The sequence below is a fragment of the Rhipicephalus sanguineus genome, chromosome 4 (assembly GCF_013339695.2).
Source record: "Rhipicephalus sanguineus isolate Rsan-2018 chromosome 4, BIME_Rsan_1.4, whole genome shotgun sequence".
In the NCBI taxonomy this organism is placed as follows: Eukaryota; Metazoa; Arthropoda; class Arachnida; order Ixodida; family Ixodidae; genus Rhipicephalus; species Rhipicephalus sanguineus.
The window spans coordinates 172,124,891-172,149,739 of record NC_051179.1 but is presented as its reverse complement, the minus strand read 5'-3'; the positions used below and the strand labels follow the sequence as shown (position 1 = coordinate 172,149,739).

At 48.4% G+C, this 24,849-nt stretch overlaps 2 protein-coding genes and 1 long non-coding RNA gene across 3 annotated transcripts; 1 reads left to right on the top strand and 2 right to left on the bottom strand.

Annotated features, from left to right (window-relative positions):
• Window positions 1-3,608: 3,608 nt before the first annotated feature.
• On the bottom strand, window positions 3,609-4,104 carry LOC119389125 (uncharacterized). The gene is made up of 3 exons (XR_005183016.2): window positions 4,023-4,104; window positions 3,864-3,935; window positions 3,609-3,780 (listed from the first exon to the last, which is right to left on the bottom strand). It is a non-coding gene; the product is annotated as an uncharacterized LOC119389125 (long non-coding RNA).
• A 328-nt stretch (window positions 4,105-4,432) lies between these two features.
• Window positions 4,433-6,550, bottom strand: LOC119391850 (uncharacterized). The gene is made up of 4 exons (XM_037659498.2): window positions 6,454-6,550; window positions 5,451-5,547; window positions 4,759-4,880; window positions 4,433-4,679 (listed from the first exon to the last, which is right to left on the bottom strand). Exons 1-4 carry the CDS (start codon window positions 6,548-6,550, stop codon window positions 4,585-4,587), a joined length of 411 nt encoding a protein of 136 aa, XP_037515426.1. The 3' UTR covers window positions 4,433-4,584.
• Window positions 6,551-19,907: 13,357 nt separating this feature from the next.
• Window positions 19,908-21,578, top strand: LOC119390901 (acanthoscurrin-2-like). Its single transcript, XM_037658606.2, has 2 exons — window positions 19,908-19,927; window positions 21,099-21,578. Exons 1-2 carry the CDS (start codon window positions 19,916-19,918, stop codon window positions 21,573-21,575), a joined length of 489 nt encoding a protein of 162 aa, XP_037514534.1. The 5' UTR covers window positions 19,908-19,915; the 3' UTR covers window positions 21,576-21,578.
• The last annotated feature ends 3,271 nt before the right edge of the window (window positions 21,579-24,849 follow it).

Below are 24,849 nucleotides of genomic sequence, written 5' to 3'. Positions count from 1 at the left end.
TTGGCTGAGTTTGACGCTTTTATAGCCTGAAGATGAACTATTTGCAGTCCATGCTGCTCTGAGGAGGCAGTCGCTTGTGCACTGCTTTGTTCAGGCTTCTGCGAGATGCACCGAACAATTGGCCGAGCGCCGGAGATTCCTCATCGGGTGCCTTTTTCACATTACGCGGTGTCTGCGACTTTGGGACCCTGCCGGCAGCTGGCCGTCACCTGCACCGGCGACGCATCGACGCAAAGAAAGACTTGCAACTGACAGCACACCTGACGTCACGGCCAATTTAATGTGCGCCACAGTAATCCGTTCATTGTGTGTATAGTTCCTTTGTGGCATGGTGACCCGACTGGGAGCTGGCAGTCCGCTGCGCCGACGGCGATATCGAGGCAAAGAATGACTGCACCTGACAGCACACCTGACAGCGCAGCCAGTTTCCAGGCATGATCCGTCGTCCAGGTGCACCGCCTCTCTTTTTCCTGGAATGCGAAGGAGGCGGCGCTTACTTTTCGTTTAATGGGTGGACATGAAGACAACGTGTTTGATTGGACTGTCCTGGACCTCATTGTTTTCTCCAGCAGGGAATCATGGGAAGGTCTAGGCTTTAAAACGCGAGCGTCGGGACGCTCCAAGCACGCTACGACGATGCTACGACAGGCTACTAGACGCCACCACGAGGCTTCTACACGCTACCAACTCATCATGTAAATAAACGCTCCTGTTATCAGCTCCGGCTCCTGATGTCGACTTCTCCCTGAAGCCTGGCTGCTCCCCGGTCCTATGGGCAGACCCCCGATCACATCAGCCTGGAAGCCACTGAAAAGTTATGTCATGCCCTTTGTCTTGCCAGTGCAGGGTAGCAAACCGGAAACTTCTGGTTAACCTCCCTACCTTTCACTTAACCTTTTTCTTTCTCTCACTGTTGAGGCTCTGATAATATCATTCAGCATTCGCATATAATATGCACATACATACCAGCCACCTACTTATTGATGATTTCAGACATTTCTTTGGGTTTTGCGAGAAGTACGTAAAACTGACTTAGCACGGCGTATGGAGAGCTGTTCGTATATCAATTTTGTCTATACTGTTCGCCGCGAGGAGCAATGTTAATTCTCCGCGCACTTTTTTTCCGCCTTCAGCTGCTTCCCTGCTTTCTCAACTTCACATTTTGTCAGTATCCACGTTTCCGTTGCTGATCCCACATTTGGAGGTGAACAAAATGGCAAATAGCCCTGTTAGAAATAGACGACTGATATTACCACATAACACATAGTTTGATAATCACGAATCACACAGTCAATGAAAGTGCACGAGTAGGAGAAAAATAATTCAAGTGTTATAATCACGCAAACCTATGACACATGTATCATGATACTGTTATAAAATCTCTGGTCTTCGTTGATATCGATGGCTTGACCACATTTTATTAATAATCGCGGTTGATCGTTATTGTAGTGCATGATAACTCCAAGTCGCCTCAAATATGCGAATGTTTTGTTAGCTCTCTCTACTAATGAGCGAAGGCGACGCGTTTGGCCTCGGCCACCGGAATTGAATTATTACAATGCGCCAGCGCGTGTGTTCCGAGGAGCACCTTTTATGTGACGCCTTCCGCAAAGGTTCACATTCCTTAACATACGTATACTTGGTATTCACGTGACGTCACGGCAGAGCAGGCTGGCGGCTGCAGCAGCGGAAAGGGCACGACCTGCGTTGGCCACTATGGTAGCGCCATATTTTTGGGGGGACGGTGCCAACGAGAACGGTGTTTCTGCAGCTCCGCGGCTGGTGATCTCTGCCTTTTCATTACTTTAAAAGAGTTGCAGTAAAGCACCATTGCTTTGCAACCATGAATGCGGGCCCCTCAGTAAAGTTGAGTTGGTACGCGCAGAATTTAGAGGCGAATGCGAAGAACCGCTACGTTAAGAAAGTGGAGCTTTGCAGTGGCGTCGATCCACTTTTGCTTACTTCGAAAGAAACGTCGTTCGATCTCGCGCTCGTGCGTAAAGTATAACTTTCGGACATCAAGGATTACATTGTGCACACGACGAGTTTCATCACCCACGAACAACTGAAGGCCAAAAAATCTCGAGTCGCATAATTACCTGACCAGCGGATTCGTGCAAAGAGCCCCAGCTGCGAAGACACGGCGATCAAAACATCGCGCGCACCAAGGTAAGACAATCTTTGACTAGGCTGACTGTATTTATGGATCGCATTGTAACGCTAACGGGTAGTGCTTGCCGATGTGTGTGACAGTGGTGTGATTAATGTTGGAAGTTTGCTTCGCTGCGCAGCGAGACCTCGTGAAACATTCACAAGTGTCTGCGCGAGGTCCTACATATTTTCGCTTCTGTACCGTTACACTACGACGCTACGCGAAAATTCCAGGAGTGCCTTTTTGCACAGCACAGTGTCAAGTAACACAGTTCTCTTCGGAGCTTAGGGAGAAGAAAAACGATACTAAAATAATTGCTTGTACACGTCATTTCCCATCGCGCTGCTGCTTTAGAAAGTGACAGTGTAACTGCACTTTCCAGCGATTATCTTGCTGCGGCATCTTTTTCTTTTTAGTTTACGAATACTCGTCACCTGCCTAAGTGAATTGCGTTCTACAAATTGTCGCTGCCAGCGAGGTAGCGGATGTTGCATGTGTCCGCGCAAGTGTGCCTAGAATGGACTACATGCATGAAAGATGCTTGCTTGCGTTTTGCTTCTGTACTGTTGCGGTGATACCTACATTAGTTTCACTCATTGTTGATGCTGCAATTTGCCTTGCTTTGTGTGCGTTTAGGTGGCCTGTGTTTTCTGCGTGCGTAAAGCCAGCAGTTAAACGACTTCATCCTTTTGCAGTTTAACCACTCTCAGGCGATTTCACCTCAGCCACTAGAGCCGTGGCTTCTAGTCAAGCAGGATGGCATGGTTAAAGCTGCGCATTGCACCTGTATGGCCGGTCTCGGTGAAGCCTGCTCGCACATTGGGACACTGCTCTTCTATTTAGAAGCAGCTTGTGTTGTGTTGCAGTGTTATCCCTACCTTCAGTGCTGCACATGTCTGGTCTTTTGGGAGGTTCTTGCTTTGACATGCGTGGCTTGGCATGTAATTTACATTACAAAAAACATGGTTGCTTAAGGCAAATGTAGGGGGCAAGATGAACTTTATTCCCAGCAGTTTCATTTCTGTTGGCGCAAACAGTGGATTTTTAGGAAGATTCCTGCTTCAACATAATGGGCACAGCACGTGCGTTATGTGCATGAGAAAACATATGGTCAATTAACGCAAGAAGGGATACTAAGGACTTAAAAAAGCGCTTTTGAAAGACAAATTCAGGTAGAAAAATGAACTTTATTTCCTGCTTTTGTCCTTACTGCATCGGTGTCTGAAACTTCGTTCAGATTTCGTACAAGTTTCAGAGGCAGAAATTACGGTCATTGAAGACCCCCGTCAATGCTTCTTCAATGGACGCCAGGTCCTGCAAGGCCACTCCCAATCGCAGCCTCATTAGTGTGAGTACAAATTCTTGGAATTTCGCAAGAGCATTGTTTGGGCTGCGTGGCACACTACTTTCGACAAGTGTGAACAGTGAAATCAGAACTGTGAAGCTTGGCAGGCCCGTGTAAAATTGCACACGGGTGTTGTCATGCTCCAAAGAAGCTTTCGACAGCCGAAGTGTGTCCAGAGAGCCCTTCACCTCCTGTAACTCGGTGCGTAGGACCTGGTTATCAGCTTCAAAGCTCTTCAGAACACTGCCTGTGATGTCAGTTTGAGTTTCAGCATCCTTTAGCACTGAAAGAAATGTATAGGCAATACATTACTACGCATTTGCCAGTCAGGTGCAGAGTGCTTGAAATGTTTGTCACATTACTTACATGAAGTGGTATTTACTGAAGCTTCAGCTGTCGAAGTGGTGGCTTGAACACCAGCTTCAGAAAACTTTACATCTGATAAAAAATGCAGGAATGTGACTCTTAGAATCCCTTGTGTTAAACACTTCCGGTTTGCTCCAACTGAACGAATGCAGTACTCACAATATGAGGCATCCACTACAACTCCAACTGGAGAACCCATTTCAGCTGAGGCCCTGCCTTCCTCGGGTGATTGCACAGATGGTGGGTCTGCAATGAAGTGTTTTCAATCATTGAAGTTATGTTCCTAAATTAAAGTACTCGGGCCATTTGAACTGTGTAAACACAAATCACTCAATAAACGTCAGCAACAGTATCATCAGCATCTTGAGCTACGGTTGAAGCTGGTACTTGTTGCAGCATGGATTGACCTGCATTGAAGTGTTGTCATTGCTATTTCACAACCACCAATTTTGTGCTCACATAATGGGCCCACTACTCCAGAGAGAGGGAAGCACCAAATAGTTTACGCTGTAGGACTGTTGGATATATGACGCTGTTTACTGCAAGCAACAGGGTAGAGGATGAGCAAATAGTGAGGTTTTGTAATTTTTGTCAGAAAGACCAACCATGCAAAAATTAAAAGTACACAACTTGCCACTGCCTGCTAGCTCAAAGACCATCGGGAACAATATAATTCCATTACAAGCACACTGTGATGTAAAATCCAGCCTGTATGAACAGCTTATCTAGGGCACTGACCTGAACCGCTGTTGAGTGCGCAATGTGGCTCATCAGCTTCCTTGTTATGTGCTGTAACAGGGCGTGCAAGTGGTGTGCCTGTATAGAATCAAGGTGCTATAAAGATACTGTATGTCATTAAAGGAAATAGTCCCCATGTATGAATAAGCCATTGTACCCGTGACAGTTCTGCACACAGCGCTGTGCTGCACGTTCAACACATTTGAAGGCTGGAGAACTCTGCTATTGCCCTCTTGGATCTCCTTTGAGGTCGCAGCCCTCTTGCAACGTCGCTGGTGCCTGAAATAAAATGTAAAGCCTTTATGTGAAAATGTCTATGCTGTAATCCTTGGCACTACTTAAAGTCATGGTTGGATCTCTGCAATTGTTTGCTATTTTCGACATTGCTGCCCCGAGTTCTCACGACATCGTAAGCTACAACCTGTCTGCTCTCTCCTGACACAACTAATCTCAAAACAACTTGTGTAAAATTGGTGCTCATCACTCGATGATTGCATAACATATGCTGCATAACTCTTGAGTTGTGTCACAAGCAACCTGAATAACAAACAGATAACCTTCAACAGAATAATGCAAGAATACGTGCCAGTCTCTTAGACTTCTGCTGTTTGGAGTGCAACATAAAATGTGGCTGCCATCAACAAGACTGTATTCACTAGCACCCACTGAGGTCTCATTGTCTCATTAATATTTTCCTTGCATGCACACCATTCACTTGCTTGGCAGTTTCGAAATCTTAAATTTGTTCTGCATTACCAGCACGGGCGGCACCAGGGTTTTTTGGCTGAGCGGCAGCCATGACAAGTGTGTCGTTTTGAGGGAGGTCAGAAGTAGCACATTCAAACATACCTTGCTTCAGATTTAGCAGCTGAGTTTCTGTCATACCCCAAGTGTAAGCTGGGTGCCCAGTCTGGGTTTGTAACGTCCATCAGGTAGGATGGCCTTCCTGCAAGTGTAAACAAGACTGTTTGCAAACACAAATTCGCAGAAAACTGGCAGATTTCTAACGAGCTACTCGCTGCGGTAGCAAGAAGTTCAGTCATTACTTGGAGTCGAGCCACAACTACACGAAAAGCAGCTTTTACGCAAATGAATTAGGCACTGTTCTAAGGGGTCGTGCGCAAGATAATTTGAAGCAACGGAATCGACAGCACAAGTGTCGCTCGTTTCCAGAACAATGATAGCCATTTCACAAAAACCAACAGGAATAATTTCTGGTGTTGGCCAACATCACTTCGAGCACGCCGCAGTGGGGGATTCTACAGTAGCTTGGGTTCATTAACCAAACACACGGGCACTTTTGCATTACAAAAACGTGAAAACGCTGCCGCTGTGACCGACAATCAATACCGCGTACTCGCGCTTCTAAGCGCGAGTTCGCGGTATGAAGTCAGTTTGATTTAAAAGAAAAACAAAAGGTGAATGGGGGAACGTGACAGGGCAGCACCCTTTACTAATGTCCATTGCTCTCCCTCCACCTGCTATCGAAATTTAATGACAAGTGGCCCCAATCTGCCACTCTAAGCGCTACAGTAAACGGTAGGATACGTCCACGAACTGCATGACATGACAATTACATTACTGCGACGAGACACAGGCGCCAGCACTACGGGGAAAAGCAATGAGCACATAGCAAATTGATTCCGCAGCTCTTGTTTTCGGAGTGCACGCGTGCCTTTTTAAAGCAATGACGCTTACACAGCTATCTTTAAGCTCGCTACCTCAAACAAGCCAACAAACGTTATGCTAACTACAAACGCTACAGCATTACTAGCGTCGAGCAACCTATGCAAGCCCAGTCCATGATATTTATGTTGCGCTATACGTAGCAGAACGACAAAAAGGCACTCACCAGAAACGAAGTGCTCGCTGCAGACCTTGTAGTGAGTAGCGTTGGTATTAATGTAACCACGGTTGAGGCGACGAAACCATTCCGCCCGACGTTTCATTGAGACCTCGAGGGTCTGGTTGCACTGCCGACGAACAACAGTCGGAACAGAAAAAAAACTGACTTTCGTCGTGTTTTCACCACAGTCAGCTTTCCGCCTTGACTCGTTGTTGCATCCCAACACAGCACAGTTAACCATATTTGGAATTATTGTTGATGACGCCTGATTACAATGCCCGGTCAGCGCATCTGTTACGCTTCACAGCAGCACGAAACGAAAGCACTCCCCCAAAAACATGGCGACAGAAAGCGGAAGTCTCACCGCGCCGGTTCGAGCGCTTCCCGTCATGCCGCACGAGAGCGCAGCGTTGCTTACGCGTGAATACCACCTATACAGACAGTGTATTAAAACAGCACAAGGAAGCACAAAAAAAGAAACACGAGGCACGCGCAGCAAGAAGTGTGAGATGGTGTAAAGCTGTGCTTCCATTGCTGCGGCACACCTGGCTGATCAAAGCGTGCGATGAGCGTAACGTCCTGGAGAGTGTCGAGGAAAGAAGAGCGAACGAAAGAGGCGCAGAGCGGTGGCCGTATAAGATCTCCTGCAAGCCGTTTTGTGTAAACCGTATACTGTCTACTGTACAGCGTAACCTCTTTTTTTACGTGAGAAGGCTCGATACTGTGAACGGGCACTAAAGGTTATTCCCGTAACTTCTATTTTAAACGTAAACTTGGGCATTTTTAATAAAGGTTAACTTTGCAAAGGTTACTAGATAGTCTATTTTATAGGTACACAAATTTGTGAAAGTGTGCACCGTTAGTAAAGGTCACCGCGCTCAGAGTGTACTCTTTCTCCTGCTGAGCGAAATTACTGCATCACCAAACAATAATGCCTCGCCATCGTGTGGTCGGTACCATAGTTTTGCCCTTATTTATACTGCCGGCATTTCACAATCGTCACTGACCATCCACTGTAGGCAAAAAAAAGCTGAGATGGGAGTAAATGGACTTGTCCTCTAGCGCACGCCCTGATGGGGGTTTTACATACTCCGTCCAGGCGGAGTAAAAAATTTCCCCCTCTTAAGGACGGTGGCTTTGGATGGACTGATGGGAGTATTTGTTTACATCCATCGGGGAGCTTTTCCAGGTAAGAATGGGAGTAAATTTTTATAACCATTGAAAAAAAATGCTCTTCGCTGTCAGACGATGCGCCAGAAAATCTTTAATTAAATTATCATCGAAGCACGCATGGGTGATCACACGTACACGAACATGCAAACAACGTTCGCAAAGTAATACAACAATCACACTGACAACCGCTTGCCACTCGCGCTTCACAACCAAACTACGGTCACCGGGTATATATAGGCACCCTATCTTGACCTCCCATGTAGCTCAGGTGGGACACTTCTTTTCCGTATTATTTAGCAACAAACATTCATGGCGTAGGTGTAAATTTGCGGTGGGCTTATAAATACCACTGAGGCACACCCATCTCTTACTATAAACCTGCCTAACATTCAACGCCTTTTATTGCGATTGCAATTATATGGACAGTCTCGGCTGGAAAATGTCCATCCCCGTCGCCGTCATTCACCGTATATGTATAAGTATGTATATATATAGAAAAGCCATAAAGAAAAATAATTCAGAAATTCTTCCCGACGCGCGAAATCGAACGGACGACCCCTGGATTTGCAGCTCGCCGCGTTAGACGTTAGGCCACGACAGCACCGTCCTTCAGCCTGCTAACGGCGCGCTATTTATATACACCATGTAATTCAGCATGCTTTCTTAGTGGCTACATAGATGGCGCGACGTGCGCGCGCCGCTCCTGCGATCGCCGTTGCTCTTTGCTCTTCGCTTTCGTGCGCTTATCTCGAGGAAAGAAGGGGCGGCCGGTGGGGTGCTTCGCTTCGCTCGCTGCAGCGGCCGCGTTTGCGAAAGGAGCGCGCTGTTCAAACAGAAATAAGTAACAAAAGTGACAATTAGTTCGCGCTCGTCTTGTGTGTGCCTGTTCGTTCGTTTCGTCCACCCTGCTTTATGTTTCAGCAGTGCGCTTCAAAGTGTCGAGCTGTGACGCATTAGTTCGCGCTCGTCCTGTGTGCGTTCTTTTCGTGCGTCCTTTGGGCTCGAGCGACGCGCTGGCAATTTCGAGCTGCTTTCCATTCTTCGCTTTACATTACAATTTATTGCTATCGCATTCATTGCTTCGCCGTTGCGGCGAAACTGTGACTTTTTTAATTAGCGAATTTTGATTATCGGCTGGCACTCTGTCGCATGGGATGTATCCGCCTTAGCAGCGCTGTGCGTGAGGCAGTAAAATGCACCTAATCATGCACGAACCCCGAGCGGCCGTGCACGAACGCTTCAGCGGCACACATTCAGCAACACCGGCGAAGAACCGCGGCGCCACGCCGATATACCGCGTTGTTGCCAACGGCGTCGCTAGGCCTCTCCGAGGATTACGGCACGGCTATACGATGAACGACAGCACGCGATCACGAAATGCTTGCTGCTGGGCAGTTTTCGTCACCGTCATTTTACACACACAATAAAAAACATTACAGCATATCCACGGATGAATGATGAAGAGCTTGGGCGAAGCTTCTGAAGCAATCAAGGTCTCGGGGTCCGCTTCTCGTTGAGCACGTTTCGCAGCGGCGTCCTTGGCGCGCACCGTCACGGGATCGGCCTGGCTGCCGCCAAGCGAGCGCCAAGCAAGCGAGCCTCTCAAGATAGAGAGGCTGCCGCCAAGCGAGCGCGGCGCCAGGCGGATCTCGAGGCGGTGCGGCCCGCGAACCGCCAGCGCGCGCGGCGCCAGGCGGCAGCCTCTCAAGCTCGCACTTCGGGATCCTGCCTACGAGCACGAGACGCAGCGGCCTTCCGCACCCGGCGCTCCTCGTCGTCCATGGTCCGCCAAACAGCGCGATCCGGCAAGCGCACTCGTACGGCGACGATCCGGGGAATGAGAGATCCCAGCGCAGCCCGCGCAGCAGCCAATCGGAGAGCAGCTGCACCGCCAACGCCATCTAGCGTCATATTGTACGCATGTCTATGGGACAGCGCCCTCTCGAAAACGAGACGTGAAATGGAGATAACGACACAGAATGCGTACAGCGCCATCTAGTATATCGTCACCCAACTGCAGTTTGCATGCATCTTCTTGGGACAGCGCCCTCTATTGTACGATAAGGGAACACTACGGGGTACGCCGGATGGATCGACGATCGACAACCGACCAATTCTCGCTATAAGGAGCTCCGCCCCTAAAACAGGTGTCCGCTATCCGCTTTAGGCTACGGAGCGATGCACTTACAACGAACGAGACGGCTCGTAGTCGCGCATCCTGTTGGTCGCAGTGCATCGGCGGCCGTATGTTGGTCCAATCTGTCTCGTATCGGCGCTTGCCTTCTCGCTAGACGTTTGACAGCGGTGGTCGCATAGCGAAAAAGAGACAATTTAAACTTATTCATTCCAGCAACTTTTATTTTCTGTGAAACATATTGTTTGCTTCACCGGCGGCGGGTGCGAGCTCGTAGAACTCGCCATGGCGACCGGTGTGGCGGTGCGAGTTCGCTACGCCGCCGGCTTGGTCCCAACGACGTAGCGAAGCCTACTTCTCACTCGTTCGAAGTTTTAGCCGATGAAACTCCGGAAACAACCGCTGACGATCGTAACAGCTTACTTTTGTTACCGATGAAATTATTCTTCGCACTTCGTAACTCGGCACGTTGAAGACAGGTGTCCGTGGCGTGTCGGAGGCTTGCATTCGTGTGCATGGGCACTGCCGCTCGACGGGAGAATAAACACGGCACAGCCAGCTCGATGTGTTCGCGGTCAGATGCTGGCATGAGTTGAACTTGTCTCTGTCCAGAATGGTTCAGCGGAAAAAATAGTCCTACATGTCTACACAAAGCACTCATCGACAATTGTTGCAAGACATCGGTGCACTGGAGCTTCGCACGCGGTAAACAGACGCGGACACGCACACACACACACGCACGCACGTCGCTGCAAAAAGTGGTTTTTGGAGCTACCATGGGGAGTTTATGAACGTGAGCAGATACTCCGTGGGGAGTATAATAAGGTCATGTAGCTTATATGCTCCCTCACTACGCAACGGGAGCATAAAGACGACATGTGCCGTATTAACTCCGCTATGAGGGAGTAAATGATGCGGGCATGGGAGTTTTCGCGGCTGATAAGCTGATAAAACTCCCATCTGGGCTAATTTTTGCTTACAATGCTCGGTGTTGGTTATCGTCTCTCAAGAATTTGTCTGGAGGCCTTGACCGTTGGGTGCTGCGTTTGCAAGAGTATAACTGCAGTGTCACATATAGGTCGGGTCGGCAACACCAAGATGCCGACGCTTTGTCGCGGTGCCCGCTCTCGCCAAGCGCCCAAGTGTCGCCTTCACTCTGTTCATCACCAACCAGCCAAGTGAGCAAGCAGACGGCCGTTAGTCCGAAAGAGTCCGTTTCCTCAGTGGACTTTCTTTCATCCGCAGGTCTGACCTCGCTCCAACAAGCAGATACATACTGCCGCACAATCATCGATCGGCTCACTTGCTTATCCCGTGCTCCCAACAGCCGCTTAAGACGACACCTTGCACGTTTTAAACTTCAATATCGAACATTATGTCGGCAAATTTACCACCCTCTCGGTAACCAATGGGTCCGAGTCGTCCCTCGCTCACTTCGTCTCCAGCTTTTACAAGCCTTTCAGGACGACGCGAGGGCTGGCCACTTAGGTTTCCAGAAGACTTACGACCGCATCAAAACTCGGTGTTTTTGGTCTGACCTCTCAACTAGTGTGGCCAAGTACGTCGGTTCCTGCGTGCCATGCCACCACCGAAAACGTGCCACATCTCTTCCCGCAGGCCCTTTACAACCTCTGCCGTGCCCGTCCGCTCCCTTTGAATTCATGGGCATAAACTTATGCGGACCCCTTCCGCTTACGTCAGCCAGTCACCGTTGGATTGTTACTGCCGTGGACGACCAAACTCGCTACGCGGAGACGGCAGCTCTTCCCTCTGGTGCTGCCTCTGGTGCTGCCTCTGAAGCCGCCGATTTTCTCCTGCGCGCCATTATTTTGCGCCACGGCTCCCCTCGTGTTCCCCTTAGCGACCGTCGCAAGACATTTGTTTCCCATGTCCTTGCTGAAGTCCTGCAAGCATGTAATACATTCTATAAGACCACATCAGCATATCATCCGTAAAGAAATGGTCCTACAGAGCATTTTCACCGAACTTTATTCGGCATTATATCCATGTATGTTGAACCAGATCACAAATTAGGCAGATTCCACGCCTTGTGGGAGTTTGGTATGATGCGAAGCAGTCAGTGAGTAGTTATACGCCGCATTGTTTGGCTTTGAACCAAGTGTTACGAGATGGATCGACGCGTTTTTGTAGGGGTAGTAGTTGTGTGCACATCTGGGCATACCAGGCACGTCAACTACACTGTCTTTTAAAGGGTAACTGTCACGAGTGAGAGCCAGGCGGCGGGAAAACGATGACGACGAAGTCCTCAAAACATTCGACGCGGCACGAGCGCGTGCTCGGAATATTCCACAGAGCTCGAGGCACGCGAGCCGTGCCTTGAAGGAGAACGAAGAGGAATAAGCTGGGATTGTCTATAGGCGTTTTTTTTTCTTTTTTTTAGGGGCGGAGCTCCTTATGCCGTGGGTCTGTCCATCCTCCGTTTGTTCGTTTTTCTGTAGTAGCCACCTCTACTTCGTGAGAAGCGCGCGTTCTGGTATGCAGTTGAAGAAGACGACGTTGACGAGTGAGATTCTCGTGCGTGTTCGCCTGTGTGTATAGTGAACTAGAACCTGTATCCTAGTGGTGCGAACGGAGGAGCCTGGCAATGCAGCGGCTGAAACCGAACGCGTCTCCTCGCCACAAGGATCGCGGCTGCACTATTTTTCCAGAGCTCCGATGCGTTCAACTATAGTGGACTCACTATGCGTTGCTCTTTTTGTTGCCACCCCGCCGTTATTATTATTTTTTTTGACAAGCGTCCAGTGCTGACAGCACTGCTCGGAGCCGCCGTTGAAGAACGGTGAGATGCCGTGAGCTGGTGTATCACTGGCGTCTGAAATATGGTAGCTGCGCCTTAGTCGAAGCAGCTGTAGTGAAATATAAAGAAAAATATAAGAGTATAATATTAAATTATAACGATTCCACTTCACCACAGACGCCGCTTAGACACCGCAGTTGTACGTCCTCACCCGAAAGCGGAGAATGTGTGCATCAAGGCACCTTAATTTGTCCGCTGCTTTCCATATGTTAACTAGCGTATTTCGGCGTCTATTAATGCACGGCACCGCTACAACGACGCGGAACGCGGAGAAATGCAAACAAGAAACGCGCGCAAGCGCCTACAGCAGAAGGGGCGGTGCGACTAGAAAACGTTGCACTGGCGCCACCTGGATTTTTCTTCGCCAAGAGGAACGCCTCAATCCTCCCGTTCGCGCCACTAGGAAGTTGGTTCTAGTTCACTATACCTGTGTGGCTTTCTTTCTTTTTTACTACGTCTCGTGTTTTCAACGACGCCGGAAGACAACATGTCAAGCCTGTAGACAATGTGAAACGGGACCCCACATTTACTGCGGTGGACGTTCTCTGTCATACCGAGGCATGGAACGCCAAAAGACCGTATATCAAAGGATACGTTCCAGTCGTGAGCATCGATGATGCATAGCGTCCTGCAGGTGGTGTGGCCGTATACGTCAAACAAACAGAAAAGGCACAAAATCTGAAAATACTACCAACGACACAGAGCCGCAACTGTGAATATGCTGCCATCGATTCTGATGGATGCATCATCATGACCATGTACCTTGCACCAAATTTGTCGAGTGGGAATATCAAGACATTCATTGACACGGCATTGTGTAATAATGACAAGTACAAGAATAGACCATTTGTGTTAGTTGTTGAACTGAATGTTGATATTACCGAAAAGAACAATGAGTGGTTAACACAACATATAGCAGCCAAATATGCTCTCACGTGCACGTCCTTTGATCATATGCAACCAACGACCATCCGAGGGACGTGTATAGACCTGGTATTTTCAAATTTCCAATTGCAACCTATACAGAAACCGCTATCCCTTCAATTCACGGACCATAAAGCCGTGATAATGAAGGGACAACGCAACCAAGCATCATCTAATTAAGAAAAATAAAAGTTTGATGTTTGTAATATACACAGTGTTTCTCACTCTTTATATGATGATTGATGGGGCGTTACACAGAAGATTCACGGTTTACGATCGGCTTCAGGCCGGGCCTCTCGACGCAAGACGCCATGAAGCTCATCAAAGACCAAGTCATCGATCGCAACACAAGGGACGTAAGAGCAATACTGGGACTGGACTTGGAGAGGGCATTTGACAACGTTCTCCACCACTTCGTGCTGAGTCAGATCTCGTGTATCGGGCTTGGCAAGTGCTTCCACGACTACACGAAATCATTCCTGACAGACAGAGAGGCTATTCTCAAAATGGGCGATCTAGTTTCGGACCCGGTCCGGCTTGGCTTCAGAGGGACGCCACAAGGGTCAGTCTTATCCCCGACCCTCTTTAATCTCGCCATGATCGGTCTGTCTAAAAGACTGTCCGAAGTCGACGGAATTAACCACACGATCTATGCCGACGACATTACCATATGGTGTACTGGAGGCAGCGATGGACGAATAGAGGCGGTGCTACAGGAAGCTATTGAAGTCACGGAAGACTACCTAAAACCGACTGGTCTTCGGTGCTCGTCGCGGAAATCGGAACTCCTGCTGTACAGGCCTAAGCGCAGGGGCCCCAAACCGAAAGGTTGGAAGCCAGTAGAGGACGTCAGCATCACTCTTAGAACAGGTGAAGGCTGCATCATCCCCAGGGTGGACTCCCTCCGGGTTCTGGGTATGACTATAGAATCGAACGGCTCCAATAACCTGACGGTAACAAGACTCGCCAGAAAAACGGACAATGCCATCAGACTTATAAGGAGGGTTGCCAACCGGCAACAGGGACTTGTGGAAGATAATCTCGTAAGGCTGGTGCACGCCTTTGTGATGTGCCACTTTACCTACGTTGCAGCCATGCACAACTGGCAGAGAGCGGAGCGTGACAAGCTCAACACGTTAATCAGGAAGGCCATCAAGAGAGCTCTCGGGCTCCCTATGTACACAAGCTCGGAGAGACTGTTTCGTCTCGGAATGCACAACACGCTGGAAGAAATTGCGGAGGCTCAGGAGAGGGCGCAATTCGCCAGGCTGTCCACCACGCGTTCCGGTAGGAACATTCTGCGGGAGTTGGGGACTCCAGCGACGGAAATCGAGTCTCGCTTCTGCAGCATTCCTCGTGAACAGCGAGGACGAATCACCGTTGTCCCCATCCCGCGAAACGTCCACCCCGAGCATAACGATGGTAGGAGACGGGCCAGGGCAAAGGCTCTTTTAGAAAGGGCTCACGATCAGGCCGGGGACTGTTGCTTCGTCGACGCGGCCCGGTATCCCGAGGGGAAGGCGTATGTGGCAGTGAGCATCAACCACGAGGGGATAATCACGAACTCGACAACGGTCCGGACGACAGCAGCCGAAATAGCGGAGCAAGCTGCGATTGCGTTAGCCTTGCTGGACAACAAGAGGTCCACGATTTACAGCGACTCGAGATCAGCGATTAGAGCATTTGCCAAGGGCACCATCTCGGAACCGGCCTTGCGGATCCTCCGGGACAAGAACATCGAGCCACACACACTCGTCTGGTTCCCAGCTCACATGGGACAGATCAAGGGAGCCCCGCCCAATCTCAATGAGTCGGCCCACATAGCTGCGCGAGGACTAGTAGACCGCGTAGCTACCATAGGGCGCGCTGAGGTTTTGGAGAATCGGGACCCGCCCACCTCGTATAACGAAATTACCAAACATTTTTACCTGGGGCGGAGACAGTACCCTCCACCACACAGAAAATTAAGCAGACCACAGGCTCTGACACTCAGGCTACTTCAAGTCGGGGCGTACCCTAACCCCGCGCTATTGCACAAGATCTATCCTGAAATACAGCCAACTAATGCATGTTCATTATGCGCAGATATCGCTAATCTCGAACATATGCTCTGGCGGTGTCCCGCGTTACACGGCGGCGAAGTCATCACGCCGTCAAAATGGGAAGAAGCTATTACAAGCTCCGGACTCGAAGCACAACTATGGGCAGTCCAACGGGCCCGCGACGCAGCAGAGAGACTTGGTCTTTCTGTTCCGACGTGGGAGCGGCCCGCAACGTGCTAGGGCGCGTTCCGAGGGACCGAAATAAAGTTTATTCATCCATCCATCCATCCCTCCGGAGCTTCACCCCACTCATCATCATTCACCACGTGGATATGCTGTGATTTTTAAATCTTGCCAGTTTATATGTAAAGCCTAAACATATCATTTTCAACTTTTTCCTTCAGTAAGTGAATTAGTTTCCTAAGCAAGGTACCGTCCGCTTCATGGCCTATTCCGCGTAGTGGGTTGCGCCAAAGTACTGAGGAACCAACCAACCAACTTCGTAGGCTCGGCAGAGGAACGTCGCATCGCCAGCAGACACACTGGCGACGGCAGCGACGGGCGTTCGGGTCTGCGGCCGGTGACGCGGGCGTCCCGAGGTGTAGCGAGCGAATTCGACGGCGTTCGAACGGGGTTCCTCGGAGATGCAGCTACCGCGCTCTGCAAGTACGGACGTTCCCGGCGCAAGACCCCTTCCGAAACAAGTCACCGAAGGGGGAGGGCACCAGGGGCGTAGCCAAGGGGGGGGTTGGGGGGTTCAAACCCCCCCCCCCCCCGAAATGTTTCAATTTTGCTTGCGCATATATACACGCACACATACAAACGCACGCACGAACATACATAAAGTATGGTTGAACCCCCCCCCGAAAAAAATTTCTGGCTACGCCCCTGGAGGGCACGTCAGCGATGGAACGCCATACGGGCCGAAGGAACCGATGACGACGTTAGGCCTAACGGGTCTACCAGTGAAGCCTTGGTGGACGACGACCTATGTTGACAGGCGACGGCTAACTCGTCACACAAGATAGTCGAAGGCGGATCACGAAGGAGATCGACGATGACTGGAATTAAGCACAGCGGTGTTGCGGCGGTGTCGAAAGAATCAAGTAAGAGCGGCACAACGAAGCAGCGATCTCGATGCTAGACTAATGAAGCTATGTTAGCAGGAGATAGGACTGTGAGAAGGATTTATTCCTTAGATTGAAGAGATAATTTAAGTATGCTTATTGTTACTTGTCTTTTTTAGGGGCGAAGCTCGTTAAGCCGTGGGTCTGCCCTTCCTCTGTGACCGGTTTGTAACCACTCGTCAACGTCATCTTCTTCTACTGCATACCAGAACGCGCGCTTCTCACGAGCTAGTATGCAGTTCTAATATGCAGTAGCAGAAGAAGACGACGTTCACGAGTGACTCTCGCGCGTGTTCGCCTGTGTGGCATTCTTTCTTCTTTACTGCGCGCGTTCTGGTATGCAGTAGAAGAAGAAGACGACGTTGACGAGTGACACACTCGTGCGTGTTCGCCTGTGTGGTGTTCTTTCTTCTTTACTACGTCGTGGGTCTGTCCTTCCTCTGTGACCGGTTCGTAACCACCTAGTTGTATGACTCACTCAGCAGGTGGCGCTAGTGTGAGTGACGTCATGATGACGTCACTCGCACGTGACTGACGCAATAAAAGGCAATCGCTCTTGACGCGCTTCCTCTTTCGCAGCGAGTCACAGGATGGAGCAGGTGGCTGTAGACAGTCGACGAACAAAAAAATATGGCAGATCCCACGTACCGTGGGAATCGATGTTATGCCAAGCATGAGCGGGATGGGGACACATTGAACGAAACGTTACGGAATGACGCTAGAGAAATATGGAAGTGGTATACGCACACTCATATGTTGAAGAGTCGCATATCTAGTATATAGCCAGTTTTCAGTTGCGTAGAGATGGCAACAGACACATGCGTGTTACCAACACCAGACGCAGTAAACTGCTATGTAGTGCTTATATTCATCAATATTGGATAGCGCGAATCCGAACAGGACAAAGAAGGAACACAGACGCACAGGATAGGGCTTCATTCAGGAAAGTTTCCTAGATATTTACACAGCCGAATGGCACGCGCAGGCGCACTGCACGTACGTTACAGTCACAGTTACAGTTGTAATGCTTATACTTGTCCGTTATGACGGAGAACGCACGCACGTTTCACGAACCCGTGTGTATGTGTAGAAGGGGTTCTTGACAGTATTCGAAGAAGGTCATCATCACGGTGAACAGTGAGTACCAGCAGCTGGACCGGACTTGTTAATCGGTTCCGTTCGTGACCGCGGTTACGAGGGGTCTAAGTTTAGTTAAGTGCGAGGTATAGTACAGCTGGCGGAAATCCTGGATGCCTCTAACGATGAAATATTTGATGCCTCCTGTCATGGAAGCGGCAGCGAGGTCTTTTGAAGCCCGCTCCACATCCAATCCGTCTTTCACGCAATATAAGGACCAAGCATTTTTGGGTCTTGATAAGTCAATGTTCAAGACACCGGTAATGATGAGAGGCCTGGTTCTCTCAGCAGATTTATTGTAGGAAGCACTGACGCCGGTTTTTGCGTAATCCCCGTGGCCCACGTTGCGGACCATGTGGACGAGTGGATGGTACTTGAGCGTCTTCCAGCGGTGTTCTGTCTTCAGTTTCCTCACTTTCCTTGCGTTCGCCGCGGTGGTGTAGCGGTTAAGGTGCTCGGCTGCTGACCCAAAGGTCGCGGGTTCGATCCCGACCGCGGCGGTCGCATTTGGATAGAAGCAAAATGCTAGATTCCCATGTTCTGTGCGATCTCGGTACACGTTAAAGAATACCCAATGGTCAAAATTTTCCGTAGCCATTCACTACGGCGTCTCTGATATCATATCATGGTTTTCGGACATAAAACCCCAACAATTATTATTATCACTTTCCTTGCGTGTTAATGTGTGTGTTCGCGGTTACTGTGATGGTTGAGACTCTGTATCACCTGTGGCACATACCCGCATAACATTAACTCTGGTTTACGGGTATGTGCCACACGTGACTGAGTGAAAGGGTTTCATGACATACGCGACAGGTATTTTGCGTTATTCATGTAATGACCAGTGAATCGTGTTCGTCATACACTGATCCCCTGCTAGGCCAATTTTGGTATATTACAAGTTATGGAGGCGACCAGGAGAGCGCCCAGACGTAGGCGGCTAGATAGATAGATACGTAGATAGAAAGGGCCAAAGTGCCCGAGGTTCGCTAAGAAATGCTTCGCATTTAATAAAAGAACCAAATAAAAGTTGATTTGTATATACGCACACAGTCTCACGTCTTTCTTAATGATGTAATGGGCGAACTTTCAGGGGAGCGTTACAATTTTATCGATAATCTCCCCCTCTCGAGCTTCGCTCACTTATCATCGTTCATTCCGTGGATATGGCGTGATTTTTTTGTATATTTGTATGCGTTTGGGGTGCCGTGACTTTGTGTGATAAATGTTGTCATGTGCCGAATTTGCGATTTTTTTAATACAATACGAGCAACGAAACTGCAAAATAACAACATTCAGTAAAGATACGTTACTTGCAGTACGCCAAGAAAAATTTTGAGACTCACAGTGACAATATTTATTTTGTAGGATCTCGGGAAAACCCCATTTTCGCACAATTCGCGAGAAGTGGTCCTGCTGAGTGGAGACAACCAAATTTTTCTGACTAAGGTAATTTGTTTTTCGCGAAACTAAGAATGGTTTCATGGCTCTGGGGACTCGAGTAGCAAAGTAACTTTTTTTCAGCGAAATTAAAGGGGATCCGCGGTCATGCACCGACGATCTTATCTGAACACACCCATCACGATTAGTGCACTACACTTAAAACAGCACAAATAGCGTCCCTATACCTTCCTTGGCTTTAGTATCTGATGGTTTTCATTCACGTTCAAAATGGTATGATCTAGATGACATCGTCATGACAATTGGCATGTATTTTATTTTGCGAGTGCACTACACCGATTTAAACATCACCTCCAGCATCCTTAGGTATGCTGGAGAAACAAAAGGAAGAAAGGCTGAATTTTTGCGTTAGACACATGATGAAGAGACAAGCTGCTTCCGTAATGCTGTATCTTTTTGCTATGGAAAACCAGAGACCAGTGAAGCGCTTACGTGAATGCGATAAATACGTTAAAATAGCGTTCTTTTTTTACGTTTTTCAAAAAGTTTCCTCCTTACGCCTACCTGGCCGCGACGCTGCCGTTGAGCTAGTAAACCTCGTCCGATAGGGAGAGTGCCTTCCTTGTGCCGCAAACGTATATAAATGGCACAGAACAGAGCTCTCAGGCATACGCCGTGGACTAGCACGGATAAGAAGCAGCACTCCAAAGCCATGAACACCCTGGTGAGAAACTGGACCTTTGTTGTGCGATCACAACCACGCAGAAATTATTTGCGTGGTTTCTGAATGCCAAAACTATTATTCGAGTAAGCAGAGCAGTTATAGCAACCATAAGCCTGCATAGTATTCCGTAATAATTATAATAGTCTAGAGAATAATCGTTGCGCGCTAGAGAAAATGGCTGCTGTAGCAATTTCATAACGGTAAAATAAGCAATGGAAAGATACGGTGGTCTGTTTAGACTACCAGCCTGCATCGAGTTCACTTACGTGTTGACGAAAATGTATGGTTTTGATTGGAATGCGATTAAAAGCAAGAAAACAAAATTTTTGAGCAAATTCTTGAGTTTTTAGAAAAACGCTTCCTAAATGTATAAATATTTTATTCCGTACATGCAAATTAAAGTGCAAGTCACGAAGATCATCAAGTTCCAATAGTTTCGCCTACTCATTATTTTATAATAAATCGCTATCAGTAGACTTCTATGTCTACAAGCCAAGCCAATGCTTTCCTGTAAATTATGTTTTGTTTTGACGCAAATTCGTATTTAAATCTTATCTCTTTAGCAATATTGATGCCCTTGCGAGACGAAACTAATTAAGCAAGGCATTCATGCACAATTTTTTCGGACTGGTTTTTAAATAAGGTAATAATTCAAATATTCCTGTTTTTTTATATTCAAGAGACTGTCCTTATACGTAGCATATTTACATGGTATCACGAGAGACGCCTCACATGTAAACAAATAAATTGAATTCGTGTATGAAGGGAATAAGGTTGCGGATAATTGTCCTTGTAACCATCCTTGTAAGTCAGGAGAGTGACAGGGACAGTGACCGGCCGTTGTGTGGTGACGAAAAGGTGCTTGTTTTAGGTCCGGGCACCTCTCTCTTGAAGTCATGACCAAGACATACTTAGCCTGGTAGATGTCACACTTCCGCTAACGTTGTCGACAGCTACACATCAAGATCCTAGCTTAATAAATGTCCATTGGTGCTATTACGAAAGACAAAGCAATGGCCTTTTCTCGTTGCTTGTGACAATGTTTTCGAATTATTTGTCCTTATGATTTGCAATTGTGTGCACTGAGGCGGATTTGCCGTCAGGGCCATACATCGTGCCTATGCGGACTCCCACTTTCAATAAAATGTCTGGTTTATATTGCCTTGCGCAGAGCACCGCCGTCGTCCTTTCCGCCGTGGTTTCCTGTGCCGTAGCCGGTGGACTCTTAGGTGGCTACGGCCTAGGTGGTCTAGGATACGGTGGATATGGACTTGGCTACGGCCTAGGAGGTCTCGGATATGGTGGATATGGTCTTGGTTACGGCGGCTACGGTGGAGGCTTGGGATATGGTGGAGGCTACGGCGCCGGTGGTGCGGGAGTCGGGGGCGTAGGTGTCGGCAGCAGCGTGGCTCTGCTTAGTGGTGGACCTCCCTTTGCAAAAGCTGTGGCTGGACCAGCCTTCCTCGTGAGAACGGTTCACCACGTCAACAAAGTGAGCGGTGGAGGAGCCCTTCTCGCTCATTCTGGCCTCGGCGGTGGATACGGCGGCTACGGCTACGGAAGAGGCTACGGATATGGCGGTGGATACGGAGGCTACGGATACGGCGGTGGCTACGGATATGGTGGTGGATATGGATACAAGGGCTGAGTGAGGTCGTTAGTGTTGCATCATATTATTCGTTGAGCATATAGAGGTTGTAACTGCAGTTTTATGCTACCTCAAGGTAGCGAGTACACCACCGCCTGCAGTAGCGGGAACAAGCGAATCACACAGTTTCGTGAATGCTTATTGATATAGCTCTTCAACGCATATCTTCAAATCATTGAATACTTTGTACATTATTCTTCTCATAAAACGAAAATAAAACGTATAGATGCATACTGCGCATGGCTAGATTTTTTGAGAACCCTTGGTTGAAAATTGCACTAGAGGCCGACCTCACGTCTACCTTCGACACAACTATGTTGTATCACATGAATAGTGATTCTGCCTGCCGATTTATGAGCTCTCCAATCGCCCCGGCCATGGCTACAGAGGCATCGGCTAATATTGCCTCTCACGGCGGTATGAAGAAGATTGGTTGCAGTTTGTTTCTGACGCACGTTGTGATGACACATGAGTCTGCGTTTGATCAACTGGAAACTTTCAGGTGACAAAAAACTTCCGTGCTCTAAATAAGGTCTTCGAGATAACACAGACCATAAATATGGAACGAATACGATGGAGAAGCGATATTGCTGTAGTACTTAACCAATCCTGTTTTATTCGGGAAGAAATATGGATGTATGCCCTCAAATTCTTCAATAGTAACAAGGATGTCAAGACCCTTAACCAAGGACCGAACAGGTTCCGGATGCTCCCTCTAAAACTTTACGGTTCCATTTCGACTTCTAGACGGGAAAAACACGTTCGGTTCAGCCAAGTCTGAAGGTTCTGTTCCGAGTTTAGGTTCAGTTCCGGTTCGGTTAAACGTCCTCATGGCAATGACATAAGTTTCTAATGCATTACTGTGCCCTACTTAGAAAAACTCTTTCTTCAGTAATATAAATACTTACGTGTGTGAATGCGTATATTCTTGCGCGCGTCAACAAGCGAAAATACGTTCGAATGTGGTTTTGACAAATGCGGCGCCTTTATAACATCAACTTGATTACTTTAAGTCACAGATACTTGCTAAATATGTCGCACTCTGATGGTAGGAAATGTTGAAAACTTCAGTCATCTAAAAATAATTATTTTCCCTCAAACTATATTGGCAGTACTTCTGCTCATTACCAGTGCCAAGCAGTCCCGATATGCTGGAAATCTGTATGGTTGCGATAACGTATCTGTACTTTACTTCTTAAGCTGATTAATTTTCCACACACAACGACTACAATTGCTGATGATTCTGCCATTGAAACACTACCGAATTCTAAACCGTGTTTCAGTGTTCATGACAGTCTTCATAAATGACTAGATATTTGTTTTGTCAGTTTATGATTTTCCTCGTAGCAAAACTCCTGTAATCATATCACATGCCGAACGCAGGGCTTCCGAAGTACTAACTTGTAATAATACACGTTGGGCTAGGCTATGGTGTCAGCCATGTTCTTTATTTAGAACACCCTCATCTTCCTCGTCTTCCCTCAGTCCTTCTCTAACTTCTTCACCACGTCCACGTACACTCCCCCTCTTTGAAGACTCATCCCTCCTGGGATGATACATGAAGACGTTTCCAACAGTCGCAAACTCCAGCACACCTTCGCCGTTTACGTAACCAACCCTCTTGAGAACGCCTTGTTGCACTGCAGTCTGCACCACTCGATAAGGTCCCAAATACACCTGCTTCGTGCCGGGAAGGCCCTTTCTGACGAGTATCAGATCGTTCAGCTGTATCTTAGGTATCCGCGTGTTGTGGCGACGGTCGAAGTTTCTCTTCATATCTTCCCGATATCGCTGGTATGCTTCCGAAGTTTTTCGCTTTTCGCACAATTGCAGGCGGTCAGCAATGCGAAGCTGTTGATCAGCAGGAAGCACTGGCGCCTTTCCGAATGCCGCAAAATACGGGCTACAGCCGATGCTCGCAGTGTGCGATCGGTTGTGATGAGCAACAGCTGCCTCCAAGCAGCATTTCCATCCGCCTTGAAAGCTTGGGTACATTGAAATGAACTGCTTCAAATCTCGTATTATTCTTTCAGCCATGCCATTTCCTGCAGGATGGTACGGCGCGCAGCGTCGCAAAGTAACTCCACGTTGCTTCGCCCACTCTTGCAAACGCTGGCTTAGAAACGCTGGTCCATTGTCTGATATCACTACTTTTGTACTCTTAAACATCTCACGGCTCTAGAGAGCAATCACACTATTCGCGTCTTCTCTTCCCGGCCGTGCAGCCACTGTTCTTGTGCACTGGTCTATTGCCACTAGGAAAGACTGTGTTCTTCCTACTCCAGCAGCCTTTTTCTTGAGCTCTGCAAATCGACGTGGACAACTTCAAACGGTATGTCGGAGTGTTGAGGCAAGACCATCTCGTCCGTTCTCTGAAGGTACTTGGCTTTGTGAACTTGACATTGATGACAAGACTGAACATACCGCTGGACGTCATCTTTCATGTGTTTCCACTGGAAACGTTGATGGATCTTGCGATAAGTCCTCCAAAAGCCATCGTGTCCGCCTGAGTGCGGGGAGTCGTGATAAAGTTCCAAGATTCGAGGCATCATTGTTTCGGGGACTGCGAACTTTCCGTTGAGGAACTGGAGTTCTTCAGTTCCCTCCCACAACAGGTTTGCGTTGATGTTTTCTTGATCAGGAATGACCGCAAGTCTCGAAAGTGCATCTGCATCCTTTAGGTGCTCCCCAGGCCTGTGATGGACCACGAATGTAAACTGCTGGAGTTCGGCCACCCACCTAGCGATCTTTCCTCTAGGCTCTGCGAGGTTAAGGATGTAAGTCAAGGCTTGATGATCCGTGAAGAGCGTGAAGCTCCTGCCATCCAGGTAAGGTCTAAAATAGCGTACGGCCATTAGGACTGCCAAGGCTTCTTTCTCTGTAGTCGTGTAGTTAAGTTGCGCTTTCGAGAAGGTGTACGAATAGTATCCGACGACCCTCTGTTGCCGGCTCCGCGGACAGTTGGCATCTCTTTGGTAAAGCACTGCACCTGTGCCATAATAAGAAGCGTCGGTGTTCAGCTCGAAGGGCAACTTGAAGTCTGGAAGAGTGAGAACTGGATCAGATGAAATGATGCTCACAAGGCTGTGATAAACGGAATCACACTCTGCTGTCCACTGAAATGGAACATTCTTCTTAGTCATTTCTGTGAGGCATTTAGTTTTTGTCGCATAATCTCTAATGAACGACCGAAAATGCCCGGCCAAACCCAGAAATACCCGCAAAGAGTGTAAGTCATACGGCTTCTGCATTTTTGCTATTCGTTCTACGGATT

What these genes read in the sequence shown, in the direction of transcription:
- LOC119391850 (XM_037659498.2), bottom strand. Translation starts at nt 6,550, where the DNA reads ATGAAACGTCGGGCGGAATGGTTTCGTCGCCTCAACCGTGGTTACATT. An exon ending in CAGCGAGCACTTCGTTTCTG is followed by an intron (nt 5,548 to 6,453) that starts GTGAGTGCCTTT and finishes TTACACTTGCAG; the next exon opens with GAAGGCCATCCTACCTGATG. An exon ending in GCTGCTAAATCTGAAGCAAG is followed by an intron (nt 4,881 to 5,450) that starts GTATGTTTGAAT and finishes ATTTTATTTCAG; the next exon opens with GCACCAGCGACGTTGCAAGA.